This window comes from Dreissena polymorpha, chromosome 4 (assembly GCF_020536995.1).
Source record: "Dreissena polymorpha isolate Duluth1 chromosome 4, UMN_Dpol_1.0, whole genome shotgun sequence".
NCBI classification, from domain to species: Eukaryota; Metazoa; Mollusca; class Bivalvia; order Myida; family Dreissenidae; genus Dreissena; species Dreissena polymorpha.
This window is the reverse complement of record NC_068358.1, coordinates 114,014,772-114,042,065: the sequence shown is the minus strand read 5'-3', so window position 1 is coordinate 114,042,065 and position 27,294 is coordinate 114,014,772. Positions and strand designations below refer to the sequence as shown.

The following is a 27,294-nucleotide window of genomic DNA, read 5'->3' as shown; positions in this document are numbered from 1 at the left end:
TCTACCAAATTGTTCAACAAAAGTTTATTTGCTTTTCTCCGCTCACAGAAACGCGTCCTTTCCCTTGAACAGCCGTTTACTTACCCGGGGTTGATGCTTTGATTTTTTTAAATAACGTATCACATAATTGATCAAAGATGTTTACGGTTTATTAGTAGGTTTATAAAATGTTTTTATAAGCCGCTTATTTGCGAAAAGTATTGTTTGTTTTTTTTAAGAACATGGGCAAGAGTTTCGTTTTTTCATTAATAAACTATTTATAGCAAATAACACATGCACATAGTAACAAATCTTAGCAACCAATCAGGACGGTCGATTATGAGACACAAGATACAGATTACAATAAGGAGCTAAGTCTAGCCAGTATTTTGTCAAAAAATTGCCGATTTAAAGGCAGTTTTTGTTGTTATGTCAAAAAATACACATTCATCTACATACTGACATAAAGAACATTCATGTTTTAAAAATCTGTCATTTCTAAAATTTAGATGAATTCATTAAGAGGCCCGTGTCTATAAATACACATGCCACTGAATCTCATCATTGTTAAAATCATAACGTCCATATAAACATCAAGCTTTACGAGAAAACAATGGAGAAAATGCATGGTGTAAGAAGTTGTTCGTGTTTTGTCCCCTCTAACACAAAGTCCTGCATTCGCGCCTAGTTAAGTTCCTTTGTGTGTCTCATATGAACCCCAATCGACTTTTAGCACTTGTTGTATCGTAATCGATTTCTATGTTTGGTGGAATGTAGCCGTGTTATGTGCTTACTTAGACATCGATCTTGGTTTACTTCTAGAAATAGGTGCGATTGCCAGTAAATTGTTTGATAGTTTAAATAGTACAAGATCGTCCGATAACAAGTCCACTTATCACCAACGTAAGATACTTTTTAGTTTTCAGCGTACTAGTTTATTCTATAATTCTTATAATGAAACCCTGTATGATTTGATATTTCGTGCACACGTTAATTCGTACCGCGACTGCCATCCTAAGTGTAACGCATTTCTATATATTGAGCCAACCCATATTTTGGAAGTTAAGAAACTTTTCTTTTAAAACTGGAATTATTTATATATTTTTTAAACATTTCAATAATTTATCCAATATATATATAGTTATCGATTATGTTTATATTGCTTTTGTTAAATGTAATTGAATTTTAGTATACTTTTTAAAAATATTGTGGTAACGAATAAGGGACCATACAGACTATACGGCCCAATTTCATTGACTTTACAGCCCAGATATTCGGAACATTCGGCCCGATTTGCAGAACATTCTGCCCTATTTACGGACCATACTGCCCAGATGTTTGGACTACATGTATACAGACCATGTCTGAAATAATATTCATTTGTTTTCAACTTCCTTCAATATTGTCTTATAAATTTAATAAAATATTTAAGTTGCTGAAATGACATTAATTACAAAAAAACTTTTTTAAATTTGAACATTTGTGGACCATTAAGATCATTGTCTTAATCAATAAGTATTTCATGTTCATTCAAGTTTGTGAGAACATATTTAAAGGGACTGTCAATCACTAATGACGAAAAAAAGAGAAATTCTAAAATACCGTATTTTTTTACAAATATTAGTTATATTGATTATAATATCACGACTGGCATACATGTATTACATTACTTGAAAAAAGTTAATATTTTCAGTTTATTCGGTAAAAAAAAATTGTGCGATGTGAAATAGATAGTACATCGCGAAAATAGGTGACATAATGATATACACACTATAAACAACGCAAGTAGATTAATAATTATATATATAAAATATATACAATTCACTACACATGCACAATGTGCATTCCTGGGTTAACCACGTGACGATGATGATCAATCTACTTGCGTTATTTATAGTTAACTGGTAGTTACCTGGTACACATACCAAGTAAAATTCATTACCGAATACACAATGTATATGAAAATATTAAACCTTAACAATTTTTTTGAATATTGCAAGACCATGTCCATCCCTTATATTTATAATGGCTTCAATAATAACAATTGTAACGCTTTACCTGTCATTAATAATTAACAAGTCAATAATGCGAATGTTACACCCCTTTTGACGAAAATATACGTTTGACTACTAAACTTTAATAACATGTACTAAATTGGAATAAAAACGAGTTGTTTAAAGATACTGTATAATGATAAAACATTTATTGCTTGCATTTTTTTTTTTTTTTCAATATAAAGAAGTGAAACTCCAGCTGCTGGAGCAGTATTGAATTTTCATTAAAAACAATTAGTTGGTCCTTTATTTAAGGCAAGTGACCGATTGCCCAAACAGTACAAAACAGCACAATACAGCACAATACAAACCAACATAAACACAAAATATGAATAAAGCTGGGGTCACCGCCTTGGAACGGTCAATGCAAAGCATTGGGGGTTTAAACCTGGTTATAGAGCGCTCAACCTCACACTTGGCCCAGCAATATTCATAATACATTTAAGTGTAAATAAAATTTAATGTCATAGCATTGTAACTCAAATTAAACAGTAATAAAAGGGAATTAAAACGCATTCAATTTAATAACTATTTAATTACTCAATTGCATTGAAGATACAAGAGTAACAGAATTACAACTTTTTGACGAACGATCAAATAAAACTATTAACAATTGTCAACTACATTCCTTCTTTATAGAAAAGATTTGAGAATGTAGAATCATAGAGTTAATATCTCAGATAATCATCGCGCAAATACCGGAAGAAGCAGCAATAATGGGTGTAAAAATTCCATATTACATAGCTTGGTTGTTTATGTGACTGCTAAACAAATTAAAAATAATTAAATCAAACAAGAAACGCCTATCAGAGAGAAAATATAAATAAAATGGAACGTTATAAACCCAATGACCTATGCATGTAGATTACAACTGGGAAAGTCGGTCGTATGACGTCACAAAAATCCATAATGACATAATGACGTGAACAAATTCCAAGGGCAGTCCTAAATAAAATTATTAATGGGGCTGTGCTACTAATAAAACAAGTTTACGTGATTTAATATTAAGAAGCAAATGAATACAAATGGTAATTCCATTAAAGCGACATTATTGGAATTAAACAGTATATAGGTGTTTTGACAACGGAAGACAGAAATGATTTGATGTACGATTTGAGTCCAAATGTAGTTTACATGCAGATTTGTTCATACGACACAATGACACAATTTTATTCAACAGTGAAAAATGCCTATAATGTAGTATTCATGCAGATTTGTTCATACGACAAATGACACAATTTTATTCAACAGTGAAAAATGCCTATAATATCACTAATGATTCCAAATTTTAAGGGAAGAAAGATATAGTGAATCGAAAACCATCAAACACGTGTTTTTAAGTACATAAGCATCGTATCCTTTTGATAAAAACAAGTTAATTAAATTGAAAAGTTTAATATGAACATTTGGTTTAACATATTTTAATTTGCGGACACGCTTCAAAACATCTCCGTAAAATGATGGATGGGAGATTCCATTATTTAAATGCCATTTTAAAGAAACATTATATTTTGAAATTAAATCACCATACTTAGAGTAAAATCTAGCAAATTTATTTCTTAGGTTATGATACAAAAAGCCTTGTTTCAGCAATTTTTTAGTTAATATTAGATTACGATCATTAAAATCTTTAATACACGAACATGCTCTGGCATAACGTACCAACTGCGAAATGTAAATACCATAGGAAGGTCCTTTAGGGATGTTGCCATCTAGAAACGGAAAATTCACAATTTCAAAGTTAAAATCGTCCCGTTTGTCGTATAAACTAGTTTTGATCAAATTATTATTAATAGTTAAATGTAAGTCTAAATACGCAGCGTCTGTATTGGATATACACTATCTATTTAAGACTAGTTCTTTTGGGTAGATTTTGTGAATATATTGTTCAAATAATGGATTATCTAAATTAAGTATGTCATCAATGTACCTTCTAGTAAGGTTAAAACAATTAATCAAATCTACTTGCTTAGTTTTAGATAATTCTAACATAAATTCGCTTTCATAACAATATAAAAAAAGGTCAGCTATAAGTGGCGCACAATTAGTACCCATAGGAACGCCAATAATTTGTTTAAATATTTTACCATTAAATTCAACAAACAAGTTATCCAAAAGAAAAGTAAGTGCTGCACAAAAGTCAAGACCAGTCCAAATGATGTAATTATCTAATATCTGATTAGTAAAAAAAGCTGTTTTAGTGTTTAAAGCTAGATACAAACATTTCTCTCTAGCAAAAGTTTTTTCAATCAAAGAAACAAGTTTGGATTTTATTAAAGCGTGAGGAAGCGTTGTATATAGTGTCGAAAAATCATAAGTACTTACCTGCGACACCTTATATTTTTTATTTTCAATTTTATCAATAACTTCTAAGGTGTTTTTGATTGACCAAAATAGGTTAATATTACTATTTTCATAAACTTTATTACAAAATTTAGCTATATGATATCTAATAGCACTCAATGCAGATGTAAGATACACTGATAATTGTTTGGTAGTACAAGACACTGAATTAGCGATAAAACGACTTTTATATGGCGTCTTATGTAATTTAGGTATCCAGTAAAGTGATGGCAATTTCTTGTCACTAATATTGACTATTACATTTAACTTTATGCATTGGGCAATATGGTCGGTAATAATTTCATTAGGTAGCTTATTGTACTCACAATATGATGTAGTTTGTGAAAGTTCTTGTGAAATAATTTGAACATAAAACACTCGTCATATTATGATAACATTATTAGCAGCCTTATCAGCAGGAACTAAGACGAATTTAGATTTTAAGTCTTCAAGCAATTTACAGAGATTTTGTTTATTAAATTTAGGTGAATGTGGTAGGGCCAAAGGATGTGTATCATAAAAACATATTTTATTCATGGCCATACTAAATATTTTTGTTTTCCAATCATTGAGTGCAGTAATTTCAGCATTTTCCTTCCTGCACCATTTAGTGCAATAATCATGTAAGGATGTTACGATATTCTTAATGCAGTCATCAAAATCAACAGGAATAGGCAGTCTGTACTTAGGGCCTCTGCGTAGCAAATTTCTGAGGTTTTTATTTTGAATGAAATTAAGGTCCCCAGTAATAACATGTCCAACTGGACCATATATATTTAGAACTAGTACAGTCACATAATGTAGGACAATTTCTTATTACATTTATATCTGTGGAAATAGAATTATAATTAAAAACGATACTTCTTACAGGTTTACTATATTTGTAGCAAATAAGTGGTGATTCAGTATTGCGGAAATAAGGGGGAATCAACCGACGTACATTTTTATCATTGAATATTTTAGGAAGGTCAATTAAATCAAGACCTTTGTTACAAAACTCAATTTTGATACGATTTCTAGTTTTGTTAAGTACATTTTCAATAAAAGGTTTAAGATAGTAGTCAGTGAAAGATTCAATAATACAAGCACATTCATATAGAGGGTCAGATTGAAGTAAAATAAGTTTACATTCCTTATCAATATGCGCCAACGAAGAAACAGAAAGAGAGCAAAGTGCACTTAGTAATTTATGTTTACCCCCATTGTGTAATACTGTGTAGCAATCAAGAAACACTTGTAAAAAATGTGTAAGATATCTAAGTGATGTAAGAAATTTGTCACCATGCGGCATTTATTGATTAAAATAGTAATTAATATTTAATTTTATTAAAATAGATTTTATCCATGAAAGTTCATGTTTGCCAGATGCCTACTGCTTAAAATGAATAATTGATGACACAATTAAAATCAGTTTCAAATCTGAGAATATGAAAAAAAATTGAAATAATTGGACAGTAGGTTTTAACGTTTTTATATGTACCAGCGACTTGTTTACATGACGTGACGTCGATTGTGACGTTACTTTATAGACGTGACATTGTTGCTTAGAAATTAATGAGAGAGGAAGTATTGGATATATTTATTGAAGATCGTTAATAAATTGTAATACTAAAATCAGATATTTAGAGTTTATTTTATTCCCATAATCGGGGAAATAGGAATATACTGAAATTCAGATCATCGGGGAATCTTCAGAACATTTTGGTAGCAGAGCGTCAGGGCTAGCGCTGGCCCAAAATTTCTTTGAGCCACCCAGTTTTCGATTGTCGACACGCGAAAACTGGTCATCAAATAATAATATATACTACATGTATTGATTTTTTTATATTTCTTTTAATGACAGCAAGCACATTTCACATATAATAATATAACATACAGTTTTCAATATTATAGTCAATAATGATTATTGTACTTGTCAAAAAAAAAACATACATCATTTAATAGATGTACATTCAATCAAAATTAACAAAGTAATAGTGCAATATTTAATCAGCACATTTTTTGACAAAATAGTTGAATGGCATGTAAAATATCAGCACATATTTCAATCTCAAAATACATTGCAAACACATCAATACATATACAGTGAACACAAGTCATAGCATATCTCAGTACAATTCTATTTCATTAGTATTCTGCGCTGCTTTTTTCCAGCCCACAGTTTGTAGATCCCTTTAAAGTCTACATCTTTACAATCTTTTCCCTCAATAAAGATTTTCAACAGATTTTCCAAATTTTTAACACTCAAACAATTTCTTAAATCTGTTTTAATAACATTCTGTCTACTGAACCCCCGTTCACAATCTACTGTAGACACTGGGGGCACTAGCAATCTGCGTGATTTATGGATTAATGCTGCAATCGACAATGGCGTCCACAAGAGCAAGTTCGGTTGATAATGAAGACGAAATAGCAGTCCTCAGACTTTGGCGAAAAAAGGTACTGTCAAAAGCGGTATTTTTATTGGCAAGAAGCAAGCTAATATCGTTGTTGTATCTCCAGCAGCTGCATGAAGGTCAAGAATCGGGCATTCGGGTACGATATTCATGTGCAGAGATTGATGTGTTTGCGAAAGCTTCGATGAGCATCATGAACGATTTAACAGACTTATATTTAAATACTAAAAATATAGAAAAGGGTAAGGAAATGTTATCAGAGATTGACACATTTGAAAACGATTATTGTGCAGTAACTGATGCAGTCATGATGTACGGACAGAAAATGGCGAATAGACCATCGGAAAATAAACAGAATGATGACTTCATTATATAAGGTTAATGGACATAAAGAAGGTAAAATTTATTAGTGCGATAGTTATTCAAACAAACTGGAACAAAAAACAAGTAACAGCAAATATCGTGAAGCGACATCGCACGGTTCAATAGATAATTTGGAACATTAAATTGAATGCAAAATAAGCATGTCAGCGTTTAATTTAAGAACATTTAAAGAGAACTATACTGTCGAACAAGATTTGCTGCATCAATTGAAGAAAGTAGAATTGCTAATTTTCACAGGGAACAAAAGTACTTACCAGAGTTGGAAATCTACGTTTCTGGCGTGTATCGATATCGCCCCAGTCACCAATGAATACAAATTACTTCAGTTAAAACAATACCTTTCGGGGGAAGCGCTTCAAACAATAAGCAATTTAGGTCCTCGGCTAGAGCTTACGATGCTGCGAAAGAACATCTTGAGAGAAAATATGGTGGCAGAAGAAGACAAGTGGCGAACCATATAGAACTTCTAGAAAACTTTCCTCGCGTCAGAATCGGAAATGCAGATGACTTGGAAAAGTTTTCTGATTTGCTAGAATTATCTATCATCAATCTGCAAGAAAACGGTCAGCATCAGGAACTTGGAAAAGGATTTCTATACAACACGTTGCAAAGAAAACTGCCAGAGGACATGTTGACACGGTATCATCGCTTGATTTTTGAGACTCACAAAGAAGAGTTGACCTTTGCCTCAAGAACCTGGGTATTGCAGGAATCAGAGTTCCAAACAATAGTGTACGAAACTGTTCATGGAATTTGCGGAAAATGTATGGTAGTCGATTCAGGAAACGGACAGTCGCAGGAAGAACTGAGTAGTTCCCAACGCACATTCTTCATTCATGAATCGGACCATCAAGTTAAGCAGGCACTGCTGATATGCCCTGTGTAGTGTGTAATCATAACCATCGTATTTGGAAGTGCGATACATTTATACAGTTGCCAGTTGCAAATAGTTGGTAAATTGCAAAGCGCTATAGACTTTGTTTTCGCTGCTTAAAGGACAAACATGTCGGCAAACAATGTCGAAGAAGTCACAAGTGTTTGTTCGTGTCGTGTAACACGACTCACCATTGGCTTTTGCATAGTTCTACACCGCGATTAAACATTCATCAAAACAGTTTGACAAACATGGGCCAAAACGTACCAAAGAGCAACGAAAATGTTTGCCTTGTGACAATTCGACAATGAAAATATCTCGAAAAAAGTTTCAATGCACAACCAAGTCAGGGAGGGGAATCATAATGACTCCGATACCACGCCATATTGTTTTTCTTCGGAAGATAAACATTTTAAAATCGATACGCATCGCTCAATAACAGATGGAGATCAACTAAGCAGTGAATTACATAATCGTTCCAGCACAGAAGGAAATAAAAAATATGCGGGTGTACAGGAATCAAAATCCAGGTTGGAAGCAGCACTATGACAAGACTGGTAACAAAGAAATGCCTGTTAGAACTGGACAATACATGTTTAAATTATAGAAATTGAGAAACATTTTTAACGTTTGCGATTTATTATTTAATTGTTTCATAATATTTATCAAAATATACTGTATTTTGATGGAGGGGAAAAATAGACAGTAGGTTTTAACGTTTTTATATGTACCAGCTACTTGTTTCCATGACGTGACGTCGATTGTGACGTTACTTTATAGACGTCAGGGGTTTTTTTGATCCGATTTTATAGCCGAAATTCGGCTAAAATCCCACTCCCAAAAAGTATAGTTTTTTCCCAAAATGTGGCAAAAAAATTCCAAATTTCCAAAAAAAAAAAAAAAAAATTTTTTTTTTTTTTTTTTAGAAAGAAGTGTCTTATGCGTATTTTATCTCAATTTAAATTCAATTACATTTAACAAAGTATTTTATGATTTTGTTCTTTTAATTTTAATGATTATAAAGTGTTATATCAAATTTAGTATTTCCCTAATTAGTGGACTTTTCGTGTGGAAAAAAAAGGCTAATGAATTAATTTTCCCAATTTCATGAAAATTCCGATAAAATTCCTAATTCCAAAGCCATGGGCTATCTTCCCAAAAAGTGGGAAAAAAAAACCTGGACGTGATGTCGTTGCTTAGGAATTAATTAGAGAGGAAGTATTGGATATATTTATTGAAGATCGTTAATAAATTGTTATACCAAAATCGGGTATTTAGAGTTTATTTTATTCCCATAATCGGGGAAATAGGAATATACTGAAATTCCCATCATCGGGGAATCTCCAGAACAATAATCATGAACACAAACGTTTCATTACCCGTTTTTTATTTTTAACAGATGCATAGTATCACACTAAGTATTTTTGTATTAAAATGATCTCCATGACGTTAAAACATGACTTGTGGTCCATATGGTCTGCAAATCTGGGCTGTATGGTTTGTGTTCCAAATTGGGAATTAAATTAGCAAATTCACTGAAGGTATTGCACTAACAAGCTTGGATATAAATATTTTGTTACTATTAAATTGTTTGTTTTCAAGCTTATTGGCATTACATTTGATAGCTGTTGTCTCTATATAGGTACACAGGAACTTGTGATAAAATTATTACTATCATCACGAAGGATGTCTGATTCTGGATCCAATGGCACTGGTGGTGGAGAGAGTCAGCAGCAGCAGCAACAATCACCCCAGGGTCAGCAGTCAGTGATTGTAAGTATAATGTGAAACCAATATGAGGCGCAATCAGGGAAAACTGGGCTTAATGCATATGTGTTAAGTGTCATCCCAGATTAACCTGGGATGACACTTTCTGCTTTAATGGAATTTTTCGTTCACACAATATATTTTCTTAACGAAAATCCAGTCTAGGCGCAAAGCGTGCAGACTGCATGAGGCTAATCTGGGATTTCTCTACTCACATGCATTAAGCCAGGGCTTTTTCCTGCTTTTGTGCAAACTTTCTATAATTCTAAAAATTTGAGCTGCAAACTTCTTGAAATTGTGAAAATTTTAGTCACAAATTTCCCAAAATTGTGAAAAACTGCCATTCTCACAGAAGAAAAAAAAGCCCTCTTTTCCCAGAGTGATGCCTGCTCAAATGCAAAGTCCAATGTTCAACATAATAAAAATAATATGTTCATGTCCAAAGTCAGGGGTTTTTCAGCACAGTCTGCACCTCCAGAAAACGGAGGCACTCCCAAAGCAAACGGCCGGATCCAAAACCCAAATTATAAACAAAATCTTATAAATTTCCAAAAAAAAAAAAAAATTTTTGTTTTTTTTTAAGAATGAATTGTCTTATAACTTGTGTGACTAACCAGTGTTTGTTTTAATAAAAAATATCTGCTATAAGGTTTTGATTGTTCAGTTCTTATCTCAGAGTGTAACTGTAACTGAAAAACAAAACTGCAGTACTTGAATAAACGTTGAACATGCCCAATATTGCATCTGTTTACATAAAGCAGACAAAATAACAAATAAAAACAAATTTATTTGTTAAACTACTGAATTATTTAAGCATGATATATTCACAATTTTTTCCCCAATGAGCCGTTTCATTGAAGCAAAAATTCCCAAAATGGCCAATTTTGTCGATAAAAAATTCCCAATTTGGGCAGACTCCTTTTCCCAAAATAGGCAGAAAAACCCCTGAAAGTCATATGTCAGACATTATGATAAAACCATTTACTTAAGATCCAACTTATATGCCTGATTTTATAAAATCTAGGCAATTCATGTCAATGAAATAAAATGGATCAAGAGACTGTCAGTATAATGATTTTGTTGATTAAGTTTGATAGGAAACTCTTAGAAAGTGAATTTGTTGCTATATGGTCCATCTGTTTGTCAATATTCTGAATCTACTACCATTTACTTTGCCTTATCAAATTCCTAACCATGAAAATCTTATTTATTTAGTTTTTATTTATTTCCATTTAGTAGAGACTTCCTTTAATAAAAAAAATTCATAAATGCGGACAGTGGTGGCCCTGATTAGCCTGTGCATACATCACAGGCTAATCTGGGTTGACACTCAACACAGATGCATTAACCCATTCCCCCATAAGAAGCAAAGTGAAAATGGCTTTTTCAACCAGCATAAAACAAGAACAGCCTTCGAGTAACTCGCAGTCCAATCAGGCGTTTTAGCTCACCTGAGCACGTTGTGAGCTTTTGTGATCGCCTTTTGTCCGTCGTCCATCGTGCGCCGTCAACATTTGCCTTGTTAACTCTATAGAGGCCACATTGATTGTTCATGAAATTTGGTCAGAAGATTGGTCTCAATGATATCTTGGATGAGTTTAAAAAATGGTAACCTTTGCTTGAAAAAACATGGCTACCAAGGGGCGGGGCATTTTTCCTTATATGGCTATAGTAAAATCTTGTTAACACTCTAAAGGCCACATTTATTGTCCAATCTTCATGAAACTTGGTCAGAAGATTCATCCCAATAATATCATTGAAGAGTTCTTAAATGATGCCAGTTGGTTGAAAAACCTGGCAACCACGGGGCGGGGCATTTTTCCTAATATGGCTATAGTAAAACCTTGTTAACACTAGAGGTCACAATTATTTTCCAATCATCATGAAACTCAGTCAGAAGATTTTTCCCAATGATATCTTGGATGAGTTTGAAAATGGTTTTGGTTGCTTTAAAAACATGGCCACCAGGGGCGGGGCATTTTTGCTTATATGGCTATATATGGCTTTAGTAAAACCTTGTTAACACTCTAGAGGCCACATATATTGTCCAATCTTCATGAAATTTGGTCAGAAGATTGGTCTCAATGATATCTTGGATGAGTTCGAAAATAATTATGTTTGCTTGAAAAACATGGCTTCCAAGGGGCGGGTCATTTTTCCTTATATGGCTATAGTAAAATCTTGTTAACACTCTAGAGGCCACATTTATTTTCCGATCTTCATGAAACTTGGTCAGAAGATTCATCCCGATAATATCTTGGAAGAGTTGAAAAATGTTGCGGGTCGGTTGAAAAACATGGCTGCCAGGGGGCGGGGCATTTTTCTCTTTATGGCTATAGTAAAACCTTGTTAACACTCTAGAGGCCACATTTATTTTCCGATCTTCATGAAACTTGGTCAGAAGATTTGTCCCAATAATATCTTGTTATCTCAGGTGAGCGACTTTAGGCCTTTCAGGCCCTCTTGTTTCTGTTTGCTACTCATCAGTATGTAAGGGTTGTAAATGAAGCCTTTACAATTTGTATCTAGTAAGAAAGGTCTTTAAATAAATTTAATTTTCAAATGCCTCAACATACGTATCAAAGGGTTAACCCTTTCAGCGCTGGAACCGAATTTTAAAAGCCTTTGCAAACAGTTTGGATCCAGGAGACGCCACAGAACGTGGCGTCTCATTAGGATCCAAACTGTTTGCTATTCTGATAGTATTCTTTGAAAAAAATCGAAGAAAATGCTAATTTTAGAAATTCAGCAGACAACATTTTAGCAGACAACAAATATCCCAGCATGCAAAGGGTAAAACCCAGTGTTCTCAGAGCAAGACCCATAATGAAGTGCTGCACTTTTCAGCGCTACATGTTGAGCAACAAGGTTGAGGCCGCCCTGTGGCTGACCAGAGTGTTCACTGTACTGTGCACCGTGATGTTCATCCTGCCACTCTTTGGGTAGGTATCTATGGTAACCCTTTCCCGCTCGTTTTATGCTGTTTGCTGCTCATTGGTATCTTAGGATTTAATATAAATTTTATTACAATTTGCATCTATTAAGAAAAGTCTTTAATTTAATTAGATTTTTTTATGTGACTACAAACACGTCAAAATGCGTATCTAAGTGGTAAAAGTAGGGATGGCAACGAATACCGATATTGGTATTCGGATATTCGGTCATCCTTCCGAACGAATATTCGGATATTCGGTCAACATCTGTTAGAAAAAAATCAACTATGTTTACCGTACCATTACTCCATGAATTCTACTTTCGTTTTTACCGGAAGTTCCCCGGAAGTGACTAAATATTGACACAGCATTGCCGTCGCTAATTGTTAAAATTGAATGACGAAAACTGTTTTTAAACTTTTAATATTGTAAATCAACAATAGAACGAGAAACATAATATTTACATGACGACAAAACAATTACATAACAAAACAGTTAGATCTATAAATAATTTAAGCTGAACTTAAACATAGTATTTACATAGCGAACACGTGCTTTAATATTGTACATCAACAATAGAACGAGAAACATAATATTTACATGACGACAAAATAATTACATGACAAAACAGTTAGATCTATAAATAATTTGAACTGAACTTAAACGTATTATTTACATAGCGAACACATGCAAACAAAACACCGTTGCCACATTTAAAAGTCACTCGGATCGGCGTCACTGGGCACATGAACATTGTTCTTATTTAAAAACACGATTGCGTCGACCAGATCACTGGCGAGTCTATTTCTTAGTTTATTGATGAGCAATCCAGTGGTTGAGAATATGCGCTCAGATGGCATAGAAGTTGCAGGTACATATAGAACACTCCTAGCAACATACGCGACTTTCGGAAATTCGCTCTCGTGACGTTTCCACCAGTCAAGAGGTTTAGCGTTTGGCTCCATTTTCACAAGCAAATATCTCTGAAGTTCGTCAGAATTCTCTTGCTCGGTTAGAGGTTGAGTAAATTATTTTCTAAAAGCTTTTTTGATTGGACAACGTGATTATAACCATACGATCTTTTTTGTTTTTCACACCAAGTCGGCACTTCCTTTACTTATTTAATCTTTTATCATGTTAAATGTAATTCGAGTTATTAGATCAAGACGGGTCGGTGTTTTAATTGCCATACGGTCTTATTTGTTTTTTTTACACCAAGTCGGCTTTTCCTTTACTCATTTAATCTTTGATAATTTTAAATGTAATTCGAGTCATTGGATCAAGTGCAGGTCGGTGTTTTGATTGCCGATGCGATTAGAACCTATCATAATTTTGACACAAAGTGACTGTCTTTGTTAGGCAATTAGCGGGATTTATGACCGGTATACTGTCATCACCATAGCGACGAATTATCCGGACTAAACATTATGACACGAGGAACGACTTTTTGTACAATGTTTGAAGCAAATTTCACGAATACAAAGTCTTTGAAATTACTCGATTTTTTGATTTTTTTCTTCCGAATATTCGATTCGGAAAATAGTATCCGAATATTTGGTCCGGGACCGAATATTCGGATATTCGTTGACATCCCTAGGTAAAAGGTTAAATATTGAAACCTTAGAAGAATATTTCTGTGCACCTGTCCGTCAGTAAGTTGGTCCGTCAAATGGTTGTTCAATAGATTTTTTGTTCGCAGGATATTTATCAAAGGCTTTAACCTACGAAGCTTCCATAATCTCCTTTAATATGCTGGCTACATGTACATGGGATAATAGGAAGACATCAATGGATTTTGTGGTCAAGATCAAGGTTACTGGGGTTTTTAAAAATGAAATGTGTTCTACACAATAACTTGGTATGCTAGTAACTAGAGAGAAATAGAAGAAGTCTATGAAGTCAGTCACAGACCATGGTCACAAGAGCTCATTACATGAACTGCAATTTAGAGGGCATTAAAGTTGTACAAGTATTTCTTGTTTATAATGAATTTAGGGCCTTAAAGTAGAAATTCCAAGCGTAAATTAAAATGATACACTTTTATTTTCTTCAGCAGTAACATATCTTCTATTTATTTACCTTAAATAGAATTGCATTCTAAAGGTGTGATATATGTGTTTAAACCCTTTCCCGCTGAGAAGATTGATGAAATTGAGTATCAGGGTGCAGAATCAACGGGGTTTTCAGGGGTTTACACACGAGCTGGACAGAATGTAATCACACCGTTAGGAGCTTTATTTTTGCAAATATCTCAAGTTATTGATATTCATTTGCGAAAATCTGTAGTGCATAAAAGACAGTTTTCTTGCAGTTTGTGCCAATATCTTAAGGTATAAGAATTAAATCCTTGAATAAGTCTGAAATCTGTGACAAAATTTCATGTTGCATGAAGCATAACCATATAAATTAACGTAGTACACATAGAATTTTTTAACAAGAACACATGCTTATTAAATAAAGTAATTTTGATGTATTTCACATTGCCATAAGCAGCATAAAAATCTTTCTTTTATGCACTAGTCAAAATTCATAAGAAACAATGTTTTAAAAAGTGATTGGAAAAAAGCACCACCTACCGATTCCCACAAAGTCACGAGATCCTGCACCCTCTATATGCAATCAGCAAAAAAAGACCAGCACAGCCTGCAAGAAACTCGAAGGTTGTGCAGGTTTTATGCTGTTTGCTGCACATCAGTATATTAGGATTGGAAATGAAACCTTTAAGACTTGAATCTATTAAGAAAGGTCTCACATTTAATTTGATTTACTAAGGGACTACACATGTGTCAATGTGCGCAGCTGAGTGGTAAAGGATTAAATTGTATTGCAACACATGAAAGTGACTATTTTGTTTATACCTTTAAAGTGGAAATCCTTCGACCCATTTTGAGCGTGTGTTACTGAGCGCTGCGGCCACTAGTGCACTGAGGTTACATCAGCGGCTGCCCAACTTCCAGTTCAGCCGTGCCTTCATGAGTCTGCTGTTTGCAGAGGACAGCTGCCACTATCTGTTCTTCTGCATCATCTTCCTCAACAGTTACCCCATCACCAGTATCCTTTGCTGTAGAAATCATATTTGTCTATTCTGGTTACAACTCCCTTTGAACAAATGGTAATTGCTTTGTCTGTTGGTTGGTCTATCAATTTTCAGGTCAAGGTCACACGGGTTAGTAAAATTACATTAAATAGGGACAATAAAGATATTAAGTACCGAAACATCTATACAATTTTATCCCTTAAGAAGGCTTTCATATGTGATCAAACACCATCTAATAATTGGGCTCTGTACACCATAATTATTGGATAAAGTATGGTTATACATGCCATACGTTCCAATTTCAGGGATGTTTGTCTCGCCATCCAGATATTGACAGCTTTGTCTTGATTGTATTGTACAATTATTGTTCTATAACTTTTCTATGAAATTCATGACTTTACCATTTCCCCCATAAGAAACAAAGTGAAAATGGCATAAAACCAGAACAGCCTGCGAGTAACTCACAGTCTAAGGGTTCGAAATGAAGCCTTTAAAACTTGAATTTAGTTAGAAAGGTATTTAATTAAATTTAATTTTCTTTGGGACTACAAATGGGTCAAAATACGTATCTAAGTTGTAATGGGTTAAGTGCTGTTTGGCCAAACCTTACCTTCAGTTATCCTTACATCAACACTTCCTAGCCTATCCAAGTGATGTTGTAGCTCATCTCTTATCAGTGCTATATTGGTTTTGTCACACTTTCAAGCTATGGTGCTGGTATAGCATCTGCAGCTTTTTGCTGTCAATAGATCAATGATTCTGAATGGCTTCTGAAAAGAGGTGCGGAATAAACAAACTAACATTTTTTATGTCATGTGTATAATGTCATCTGAGGTTTATGTAAACACCCGGAAAGAAGTGTAAGAAATGATATACGTGTATACAAATCCAGACAAAGACATTTTTATTGTTCACATTAATAAACTTTCGCTTGTGACTGATTTCAGAAAATGGTTTTCCATGTTGATTTCAATCTAAATTTAGCCTCGCTCTGTGAAAAGGGGGTTTAATGCATGTGCGTAAAATGTCGTCCCTGATTAGCCTGTGTAGTCTGCAGTAAGGCATGTTCCAATCAGATTCATTACCCATACATTTGTATAATGAGCCATCTGCTGGGAAAAATGGGCTGAATGCATTTTCATAAGTTGTCGTCCTATATCAGCCTGTGCAGTCTGCACAGGCTAATCAGGGCCAACATTTTGCGCTTTTATTTCATAATTTGCATTTTTTTATACGAAGCCTCCTCTTAGCAAAAATCAAATTTCCAGGCCCCTGACTTTATAAGCTTTTTCTCATATACTAATTTGATGTGACTATCTGACAGTGCCTAACTGATGTAAATTGCAGTGTGTTCAGGTTTTATGCTGTTTGCTGCTCATCAGTATCTAAGGGTTGGAAATGAAGCCTTTAAAACTTGAATCTAGTGAGAAAGGTCTTTAATTAAATATAACTTTCTAAGGGACTACAAATGCGTCAAAATACGTTTTTAAGTGGTAAAGGGTTAAATACGTATCTCAGTGGTAAAGGGTTAAATACGTATCTAAGTGGTAAATGATTAAGTAAGCTCACACAAGAACAGTATTCTATAATTATTCATTTGTAACAAGCTATGCAATAGTGCAATGCAAATTCATGCTATAAATTCTGTATACATATTGAGCCAAAATAACAAGCAGTAATGAAACAATTATTGTGAGGATGTTTTTGAAATTATCATTTACAGTTATTTCCCTTGACTACCTTCTCAGTGGTTCTTGTACCATTATTTCTATTTGCACTTCTACATGCGTGCAACTACACCAAGAATCTCCTGGATGTGAGTACCCGGTACACAGAAGGAAATATAAAAAAAAATTGCAACTACATGATCATTTGGAAAACAAAGAACTTCTGTCTGAACATGTCTGAGGCATTCTGATTCACGTCAGCAATAATTTCCTGTAAGATGTAATGACTGAGGAAAATGTAATTGGCCTATCACAAGTCCGTTTCTGGAATTGTTGACAGTTTTTTTAAGTTTACCTGTGTTTAATGTTTCTACTTAACTGGTGATTAGTATTGGCTTATATTAGGAAATCACTGTCTGCAATCTATTACAAACAAGTGTATGTAAATGTTTGGTGAATGTCCTTTATAGAAACAGAAGTTTTATTTCATGGACAATTGAGTTGTGTTCTGAAAAAACTGGGCATAATGCATGTGCATAAAGTGTCGTCCCAGATTAGCCTGTGCAATCTGCACAGGCTAATCGGGGACAGCTCTTTCCACTTTTATGACATTTTTCGTTTAAATGAAGTCTCTTCTTAGCAAAAATCCTATTTAGGCGCAAAGAGTTATCCCTGATTAGCCTGCGCAGACTGAACATGCTAATCTGGGTTGACACTTGACCTACAAGCATTATGCCCAGTTTTCTCGGAACAAGGCTCAATTAATGCTTTGAGCTTTGCCCTGGGAAATAAGGGTTCAATATGTATGCAGAAAGTGTTTTCGCAGGTCAGCCGGTGCATTCTGCACAATTCTTTCTGCCTAAACTGGATTTTCACTTTAAGAGACTTCCATTAAACAGAAAGTACTTTCGCGGAAAGAGTTGTCCCTGATTAGCCTGTGTAGACTGCATAGACTAATCAGGGACAACACTTAATGCACATGCATTCAGCCCTGTTTTAAGGGGTTTGCTTTATCCTCCTTTTAGCTGATTTCCTCCCTTTTACTGTAAAACTAATTATACAAATATTAAAATATTAATTCATTTTGCTGGATCTATTTAGAAATGAAGAGTTTAAATGACCTCTGTAAGGGGGGGGGGGCGTTTTCACTCTACAGAGGTGTTTCTTAAATCCCACCTGATTTAGTATGAAGACTATATTGTGTATGACAGGTGCTTGGTCCAACTTCGATGATGTTCATGAGGAACCTGATTGCTAAACTGCAACTCCAACAGACCAACATTCTACGCTTCATTGCTTGCTCGGAAATCTTCTTAATGCCCGCTCTCATCTTTATGACGTTTAGGCAAGTACCTGTAGTAATAGTTCACAAAGTTTTGGTGAAAGGAACTGTACTTATTGCATTATAAGCAACAGTTATAAGCAAACAGCGCAGACCCCGAAGAGACGCCGCCGCCTCATGCGGCGTCTCATCTGGGTCAACGCTGTTTTCCAAGGCCTTTTTTCCAGACGCTAGGCATTAATGGGTTAATATATGGGTAAAGCTTTCCAGAATTAACATTACAAAGATCCAAATGCATTATATTAAAACACCATTACAATGAAATTATTACTGTTTGTAATGGAATGAAGTATAATAGATCAAATACTGTTGAAATGAAGTATCAATATTGTTATGATGTAACTCTAGAAACATATTTACAAACAAGTCTTTAAATGTGAAAACATGAAACAATTTAAGCATGTATGATATGCTAAATTCAAACATGTCATATATGGCAATTGAGAATTCAAAACATTTAATATATTGTAATTGAGTATTCAAACATTTAATGTATAGTAATTGTTTATTCAAACACGTAATATATACTTCTTACGTATTCAAAGATGTAAAATATGGTTATTGAGTATTCAAACATGTTATGTATGTTTATTGAGTTTTCAGCAAAAACACTTTACGAAAACCATAGGCTAATAGAGGAGACCAACAAATTTGAGTTTATCAAATATTTTAAACTGACATCAAAGCAAATTAATATGGCTCAACTTTATTTATTACTTTTAAAAACTGCTGTATATACTTGTTCTAAGTAAATCCCAATGTTGAACCAGTTTGACAGCTCAAGTGTGTGTCACATGTGACAACTTTGTTTTCATTGAAATGGCCTCATTACATGATAAATTTAAAAGAGCTATAGGTCGTGTAAAAAATGCATGTAGTTCGCATTGTGGCTGCTAAGAATAACATTAGTAACTTTAAGGTAAGCCATGGAATGGTAATTCATAGTTGAGACAACAACATTAAAAAAACACATGTGTGTAAAGTGAACACTAAATATGAATCAGATTTGGTTCTTTATTTCTATAGTCCACTCTGCAAGCATAGTTTATTTATTTAAATGAACTATAGATATATTATTCCAATATATTGTGGAATTTTGCTACAAGAGAACATGAAAATCAACTGAAAATTAACTTGTATATATGTATATACATAAGATTTAATTATTCCAACAAATTACATTGCGGTTTGGCAAGTTTTAAAAGGTTGTTGAATGGAACGTCTGATACTTTTCTGGATTATTCTCATAGTCACATAACTTATTATGTAATGTGAATGCACTAACCACACTGTTGGGACTGTTGCCTGGTTGCATAACGGCATTTCAGTTTCCAAGAAGCAGAGAAGTGGCAAATTGAAGGAAACAGTTTGGTTACAGTGATGAATGACTAACAATAAAGCTTTTTATAATGTTTCACGTTGTTCAGCTGGTGACTAGAATTGTTGTCGTGAGTAAACATTTAGCACATTGGCCAAGGAACGTCAGGTGATGACTGAAAACTATTACTAACAGCACCAACAAAAGGATCAAAACAAAAAAAAACAATTACAAAAGGCATGGCTACAAAGGTTTTGCCTGATCATTTAAAGAAGACGTGGGCACATTGTTGTATTTGAAAAGAAAAGGCAAACATATGGGCAGTGCTCTGTGAAAAAGGGGTTTAATGCATGTGCGTAAACTGTCGTACCAGATTAGCCTGTGCAGTCCACTTTTATGATATTTTCTGTTTAAAGAAAATATCTTCTTGGCAAAACTTCAGTTTAGGTGGAAAGAGTCATCCCTGATTAGCCTGTGCAGACTGCACAGGCTGAACTGAAGCAACACTTTACGCACATGCATTAAACCCCCTTTTCACAGAGCACTGCTACTATTATTTCATTAAAAACATCAAAAATGTAGAAAAAGCATTGAAGCATAATACATAAATAGGTAAGGAGATGTCTAAAAATGGATTTTAGAAGTGGAAACTTAAAAAACCTCATAATCTAAAACCATAAGGCTCAGAGGTTGTTTTTTTAAGCATGAAAAATTGTATTGTGGTACTCTACCAAGTTTATCAAATTGGGTAAAATGGGGCCCTTTGGTAAAAAATCCCATCTGTTGTTTTGTTTATTATAATATAGTTAACTTTTAAATCTCCCAAATGCTAAAGCTGTATGAGAATCTAGATATATTTGATCTTTAGGATCATGTAGTAGTCCTACACAAAGTTTTATGAAATTATACCCCAGAGGTAATCAGAGGTATTTATAGGCCCTCTAGAAAAATCTTCCCCAGAGGTTTGGTTTATTGCATCATGTTATGCCAAAATGGGAGGCATTGAAGCATTGCACTTTTCGGTCAGCCTGTACGTCCATCTATATGTACTCATGTAGATATGTATGTATGTCAGCCTGTACGTCCATCTTTATGTAGATATGTATGTATGTCAGCCTGTACATCCATCTATATGTAGATGTCCCAGATCTTATGTTTGAATTGGAAAGGTTTTTAATTTGTTGTGTAACATGGTTGTCCTGTATCAAATTTTTTATGTTCATGACTTATTGAAATGCTTTCTCTGGGTGAAGCCAGTACATGGTGTATCTGGAAGAAGAGCTGAGATCTAAGGAACGCTGTCACAGTGGGGATCAAACACATGACCTCCCAGTTGCTAGGGGGACATCATATCCACTATGCAACAACGACCACAACATAGGCATTTTTTTAGTAGCATCATATAAATATTAAACCCCATAGATATCTTTTGCACAATTTTCATCAGTGGTGTCTAAGATTGTTTCGGAAAGCAATGTTTATATTGAGGAATAAATACACATTCAATGATACCTTTTGACCAAGTTGCAAAAAAATAAAAATAATCTTACCAGGCATTGTGATTTCAAAAACAAATCTTTTTCTGTTAAGCAAGATTCAAATAAAATTAATCAAACTGTTCATCATAAATGGAAATGTAATTGCAAATGTTTCGTGCTGGAAAGAATTTGTCATCTGCAACGTTTGTTCATAATATGTCCATGTCAAGCCTCTTGGTGGTCATGATTTGTGTTGATACAAAACCAGGAAATAGCTTTTTAAGATGCAGCGACATGAAATGAACATTTGCTAACATTTTCAGTAAGATTGGAATAGAACTTAATAAAAAATATGAAAACTATAAACACTCAAATGCAAATTCTTTTTGCGAGATCCTGTAAATTATATTTTTTTGCTTAAGCAGCAATTGTGTGCAGACACTGTTAAATAATTTTAACAGAAGATCAACTAATAAACATTCGTGTGAAATTATTTAATGAATCTACCCATAGTCTTCGATTACAAAGAGGTTTTAGAGTTATCTCTATTTTTAGCTAAGGAAGGTATATTGTGTAATGAAATGGATGTGCACATTTTTGGTAGAGGACCCTCAAGGAACACTTTAAATTTGCGGGAAGATTGGCAAATAAAATTATAAAATTAGCAAGATTTCAAAATGTCTAGCCAATTTTTAATCAACTGTATCTGTCCGGTTTTTGTTATCTATAAGCCAACATTTTTCATGGAAAAATCCGGAAATAATGAAGTTTTATTGAACAAAAATGAACAAACTCCAAAGCACAACACTTTCTGGTTTTATATTTTATTGGGTATGAATGAGAATGTAAGCCCTGTAGGTTTTGATTTTTATTTCATTGTTTCTGTTTTTCAGTGGAAGAGCTACCATATTCCATCCATTTGTGTACTACAGATTTCTCTCCCTTCGATATGCATCACGGAGAAACCCATACTGCAGGTAACGTTTTCTGTGTAAACTTGTTCAGAAATGTACTGATAAAACAGTCTCTTTTGTAAAAAACACTTAACCTTCATTAAGTTTAGGTTAAATTCATATTCAAGTGAAGTTACATGTTTTTGCACGAACTTGATTACCAAAATGAAATACTGTGATAGTGTAACTCAGTCAAGACAGGCCTTTCCTAGTAAGCTAGTTTTCCCAGGTTTAACTTTTAGCCATTATCTGGCTGCACTAGCTTCTCTAACTATGCGAACGTTTTTTTATTTATGGCATTTAAAATACACATACTGTATAGGAAATCATATGAGACACGCACTGTGAAAAGGGGGTTTAATGCATGTGTGTAAAGTGTCGTCCCAGATAAGCCTGCCACAACACTTTATACATATGCATTAAACTTAAACCCCCTTTTCACAGAGCATGGCCCATATAGAATTTCCATTTTCAACCTGAAACATATATATTGTCACCAGCAGTGGAAACATGTGAATGTTTTGCTATAATGTATATTTCAGGACACTATTCTATGAACTGAGAATGACCGTTGAGTTTGTGTGCAATAAACCTCAGTGCCCGCAGTTTGTACGTAACATCTGCCTAAAGGCTATAGGCTTCATCTCCCGACTAGCTCCACAAGTGGCCGCCCAGTAAACTGTGAAGTGGTAGGGATGCCATGGTAACCACAGTCAGCAAGTCTTGATGTTGTTATCCTCATCGTCAACTTGAGATGGGAGGCGGAAATTATGACAGAAAAATAGTAGAGAAAGCATCTTATGAAAACTTTAGTAATTATATTCTGTGTTCAGCTCTGAAGATTAACATGGCTTAGTGTTGGTATAATTTGATTGAAGATCAATCTGTAACTTGTACAGATACTGTAAAAATTTAATGTTTTAGTATTTATAATGATTGTAAAAGTCTTGAAAAGTTTTTTAATTGTAGTGACCATTTCCTTGTCTGAAGTACCAGAAGTCATCATAACAGAGATGTTGAACAAAAGATTTAATGAACTGGATCCGATTATAATGTGTTGGGTTTGGGGAAAACTGTGTTAAAATTGCCTTCCCTTATTAGCTTGTGTAGTCTGTACAGGCTAAACAAGGACAACAATATCAGCCTAAAGTGTTTTTGTCCCCAACCGGTGAATCCGGAGGGGACTTATTATGGTTTGCACTTCGTCTGTCAGTCAGTCAGTCTGTCTGTCACACTTTTCTGGATCCTGCCATAACTTTGAAAGTTCTTCATATTTTTTCATGAAACTTGAAACATTGATCGATGGCAATATGAAGATTATGCACGTCATTTCATTTTGTTCCTACATCAAGAATTCTGGTTGCTATGGCAACAAATAAAAAAAAATCTGACAATGGTGGAGTTTCACTGGTAGGGGACAATATTGCTTGGCAATCTCTTGTTGTTTTTTTATTTAGAACATAATTCTTTTAATAAAATAATTCCATAAAAAGGGAAAGTGTTGTTCCAGATTAGCCTGTGTAGACTGGGACAACACTTTTTACACACATCGATAAGCCCAGTTTTCCCAGAATGCAAAATGTTTTGCTAAATAAATACTCGACTCTCTAAGATCATTCAAGACCAATAGTCAGGATTCAACAGAATCCAACTGTTCTACTTATATCTGGATGTTATGGTGTACAGTCCAACCTGACTTAATGGTCAGTCTGGATTCCCCCCACCCTCCCCCAATGAAAATCCTTCTATATTACATCTGAGAATAATAGTCACCTGTCTACAACAGCCACTATATTTCACTGCCAAAGTCATATTTTACCTGAGAATAGCAGTCACTAGTCAGGCATTTTGTGGTTTAAAACTGTACTGTTGTTTTTTCTTACCACTTATGTCCTTCCATATATTGGGCGTCTATTTTGTGGCTAAAGAATGTGATTGTGGTAGCTGCTGTGATGAATGCAGCCCACTGTGAGAAAACATATAATAATCCTTTGTTTACATTACTCTGTGTGCAAACGACTGGGTAGGGTAACATCCTACCATACTACCAAGTGACCAACCATCTAAAAAGTGGACACTGGGAACAACGGTCACCTGTCTACAGCGGCCACTTTGGCCATTTCCATGGACTGACCACTGCTCTCAGGTTGGACTGTATATTTAAGGGTTTGTTTACTTGTTTGTATTCCAGTAGAAAATAAAATTAAAGACCTTTCTTAACAGATTCAGCTTTTAAAGTGTCGCGTGATCGTTCATAGTTCACGGACGACACACAGTTACTAACAATGTTCATTACTCTTAAATTACCGGCGTGTAGCCTATCGAATATGACGAGATTTGCATTAACTACCATTTTCTCGTGTCACGCATGGGACAAGTCGGTCCCTCTCTGTTTATGTTAATTTCTCTGCATAATGTAGGAAAAAATATTCAACAACACCATATATCAGTTTCTAGTCCAATTTAATGTCTAACATAATATTTTCGGTTATACAAATACAGTCTGATAGCTACATGATTGTATCTTTCTCGATCCGTACGCCTCCAAGTCTAAACGCTAACTCCTTGTTTCCCTCTAACATCTGCCCCGTGAAACTCAGTTATGAATCCCATTGGTCAGTGTTCTATACGTGCTTGTTGCTGATTGGTTGAATTACAACCTAGGACTGGGTATGTACACGCTATCAGCATTGTGATACAAATAAATGATGCAAATACAGCCTAAGGCTTGTGTCAACCGCATCGTTTCCTCTTTGTTGTTAAGCATACACCAGATTCAAATATTTTATCTTTTGACCGTCATGCATACTCGCCACTGATATACTTGTCAATATTTCGTACATAAAGAAAACCCAAATATTTCACCCAATTTCTCATCATTATTTGACAAAAGGCTTCATTTTCAATTACGATACTGATGAGCAGAAAACAGCGTAAAACTCACAGGCTGATCTAGTTTCCACTTGTTGCATTAAGCCATTTTCACTTTGCTCTTAAGTGGGATAGGGTTTAAAAAATATTGTTGTGTTTATTAAGAGAATGTGGATCTTAATAAATTTAGTAAAAGTAGCAGCGATTGTTTTTTATATAGATGTAATTTCTGGTGTAATTTTTTTATAAATTGATTTTATTCCTGTTTGATATGCATAGACAAGCCACCGTTTATTTGAGTCTTATTTATTCAAGATGTTTATATGTTGTATTCTCTTTATGTTTATTTGTCACATATTGTTTAGATAGTCTGGCCCAGCAACCTATTTGCATTCTGCAGATGAAAGCCACATAATGATAGTGAGTACATGCTCACTTAATCCAGATTTAATTGTGGAAAATTAAATGTTCAAAGAATTCAACATGAAGTTAAACACAATTGTTGTGGAAAAATTTATTGCATGCTGGTTGCTTTTAGTTAAAAAAAGAATGTATAGCAGTAAAATTAAAATTATTCAAGAGTTTTAGACACTTGGATATCAGATTTTTATACATTCAGATAACATTTATGCTACTTTTAGAGCAAAGTTTAAAGAAATGCAGACTGTAAACATTTTACTTTAAGAAATGCTAGTCATATCTGTAGGTCAGTTTGACTTGTAGACTTTCAATCCGGAAAGGAATTAATATAACTTTTTGTTACGGTGTCTTAATGCTCATTTTGTTGATATTTGTTCAACAGGGATCTCTAAAATTGTCATTTGGTGTCACTTGAAGATCATTTTATACATAGTAGTAAATGCTGCAAATTTAGTAGAGCATTTTAACGTTTCACATATTGTAAAATTTCACTGTTGGAACAAATGGAAAAATAAAAACATGTAAAAAGCATCATGAAAAATAAACATGTACATACATAAAATTTTGTATTAAGATTGGTAATAGATAAAAATACATTAGTTCAATGGTGTTGGGTACATGTAATGGAGGTTGAGAAAATTGAATGACTACATGTTTAGGCGACACCAGTTTTTTGTCCCGGAAGTATTAGATTGGTTTTTCTATCCATTTGAATCAATATAGACCTATTGGTGAGATACATATGAGCTTTTCTCTTTGAAAAAGGTGCTTAATGCATGTGAGTTAAGTGTCGTTCCTTATAAGTCTTTGCAGTACGCACAATCTTATCAGGGATAACACTGTTCTCATTGACTGGATTTTTCTTTACATGAGACTTACTTTTATTGAAAAATCCCATAGAAGTGGAAGTATTGTCCCTGATTAGCATTGGCTGACAGCACAGGCTAATCTGGGACGACACTTTATGCACATGCATTAATCCCCGTTTTCCCAGAGCCATACACATTGGTCATGAATATGGACTAGCAAAAAAAAACTATTGTTAACAGACACAGCTAAGTTTTGATGTGTAGACTTTTCAATTTTGAAACAAATACATGTGTAAATGTTGTGATCATAAGGTAAATGAAATAGTTTAACTTCCCACAAAAATCAAATATATGTTGTGTTAATTATAAACCTAACTTGTTATACTTTCCAAGAATCATTTTGTTAATTCATTAGTGATTATTTGTACTAATGTACCATGAAATGTTCTTTATTTAGAAAAAGCGATTAGTAAAAATTACCTAAAATGTGTTTTTGCTTTGGCAATTAAGTCATGGATTTAGAATAACAATTAAATACCAAAATCATGCATATTGTTATGAAACAGTGGTGTTTGTGCATAGCTATTGCATTTAACAAAAATTTAAACATTTTATTCCTTCTTTATAACATGACAATACATTTTGTCAAAAAATAAATGTCATAAAATA

At 34.0% G+C, this 27,294-nt stretch overlaps 2 protein-coding genes across 3 annotated transcripts in view; both read left to right on the top strand.

Annotated features, from left to right (window-relative positions):
- Positions 1–27,294, top strand: part of LOC127879508 (uncharacterized) — a 155,631-nt gene that overhangs the window by 28,744 nt on the left and 99,593 nt on the right. The gene's annotated exons all lie outside the window — the stretch shown is intronic.
- On the top strand, positions 758–27,294 carry LOC127879513 (transmembrane protein 33-like). Its single transcript, XM_052426405.1, has 8 exons — positions 758–882; positions 9,673–9,803; positions 12,645–12,739; positions 15,597–15,781; positions 17,516–17,583; positions 18,646–18,779; positions 22,466–22,549; positions 23,068–27,294. The coding sequence occupies exons 2-8, from the start codon at positions 9,717–9,719 to the stop codon at positions 23,201–23,203; spliced, it is 789 nt and encodes a 262-aa protein (XP_052282365.1). The 5' UTR covers positions 758–882; positions 9,673–9,716; the 3' UTR covers positions 23,204–27,294.

What these genes read in the sequence shown, in the direction of transcription:
- LOC127879513 (XM_052426405.1), top strand. Translation starts at nt 9,717, where the DNA reads ATGTCTGATTCTGGATCCAATGGCACTGGTGGTGGAGAGAGTCAGCAG. An exon ending in CTCATCTTTATGACGTTTAG is followed by an intron (nt 18,780 to 22,465) that starts GCAAGTACCTGT and finishes TCTGTTTTTCAG; the next exon opens with TGGAAGAGCTACCATATTCC. An exon ending in CGGAGAAACCCATACTGCAG is followed by an intron (nt 22,550 to 23,067) that starts GTAACGTTTTCT and finishes TGTATATTTCAG; the next exon opens with GACACTATTCTATGAACTGA.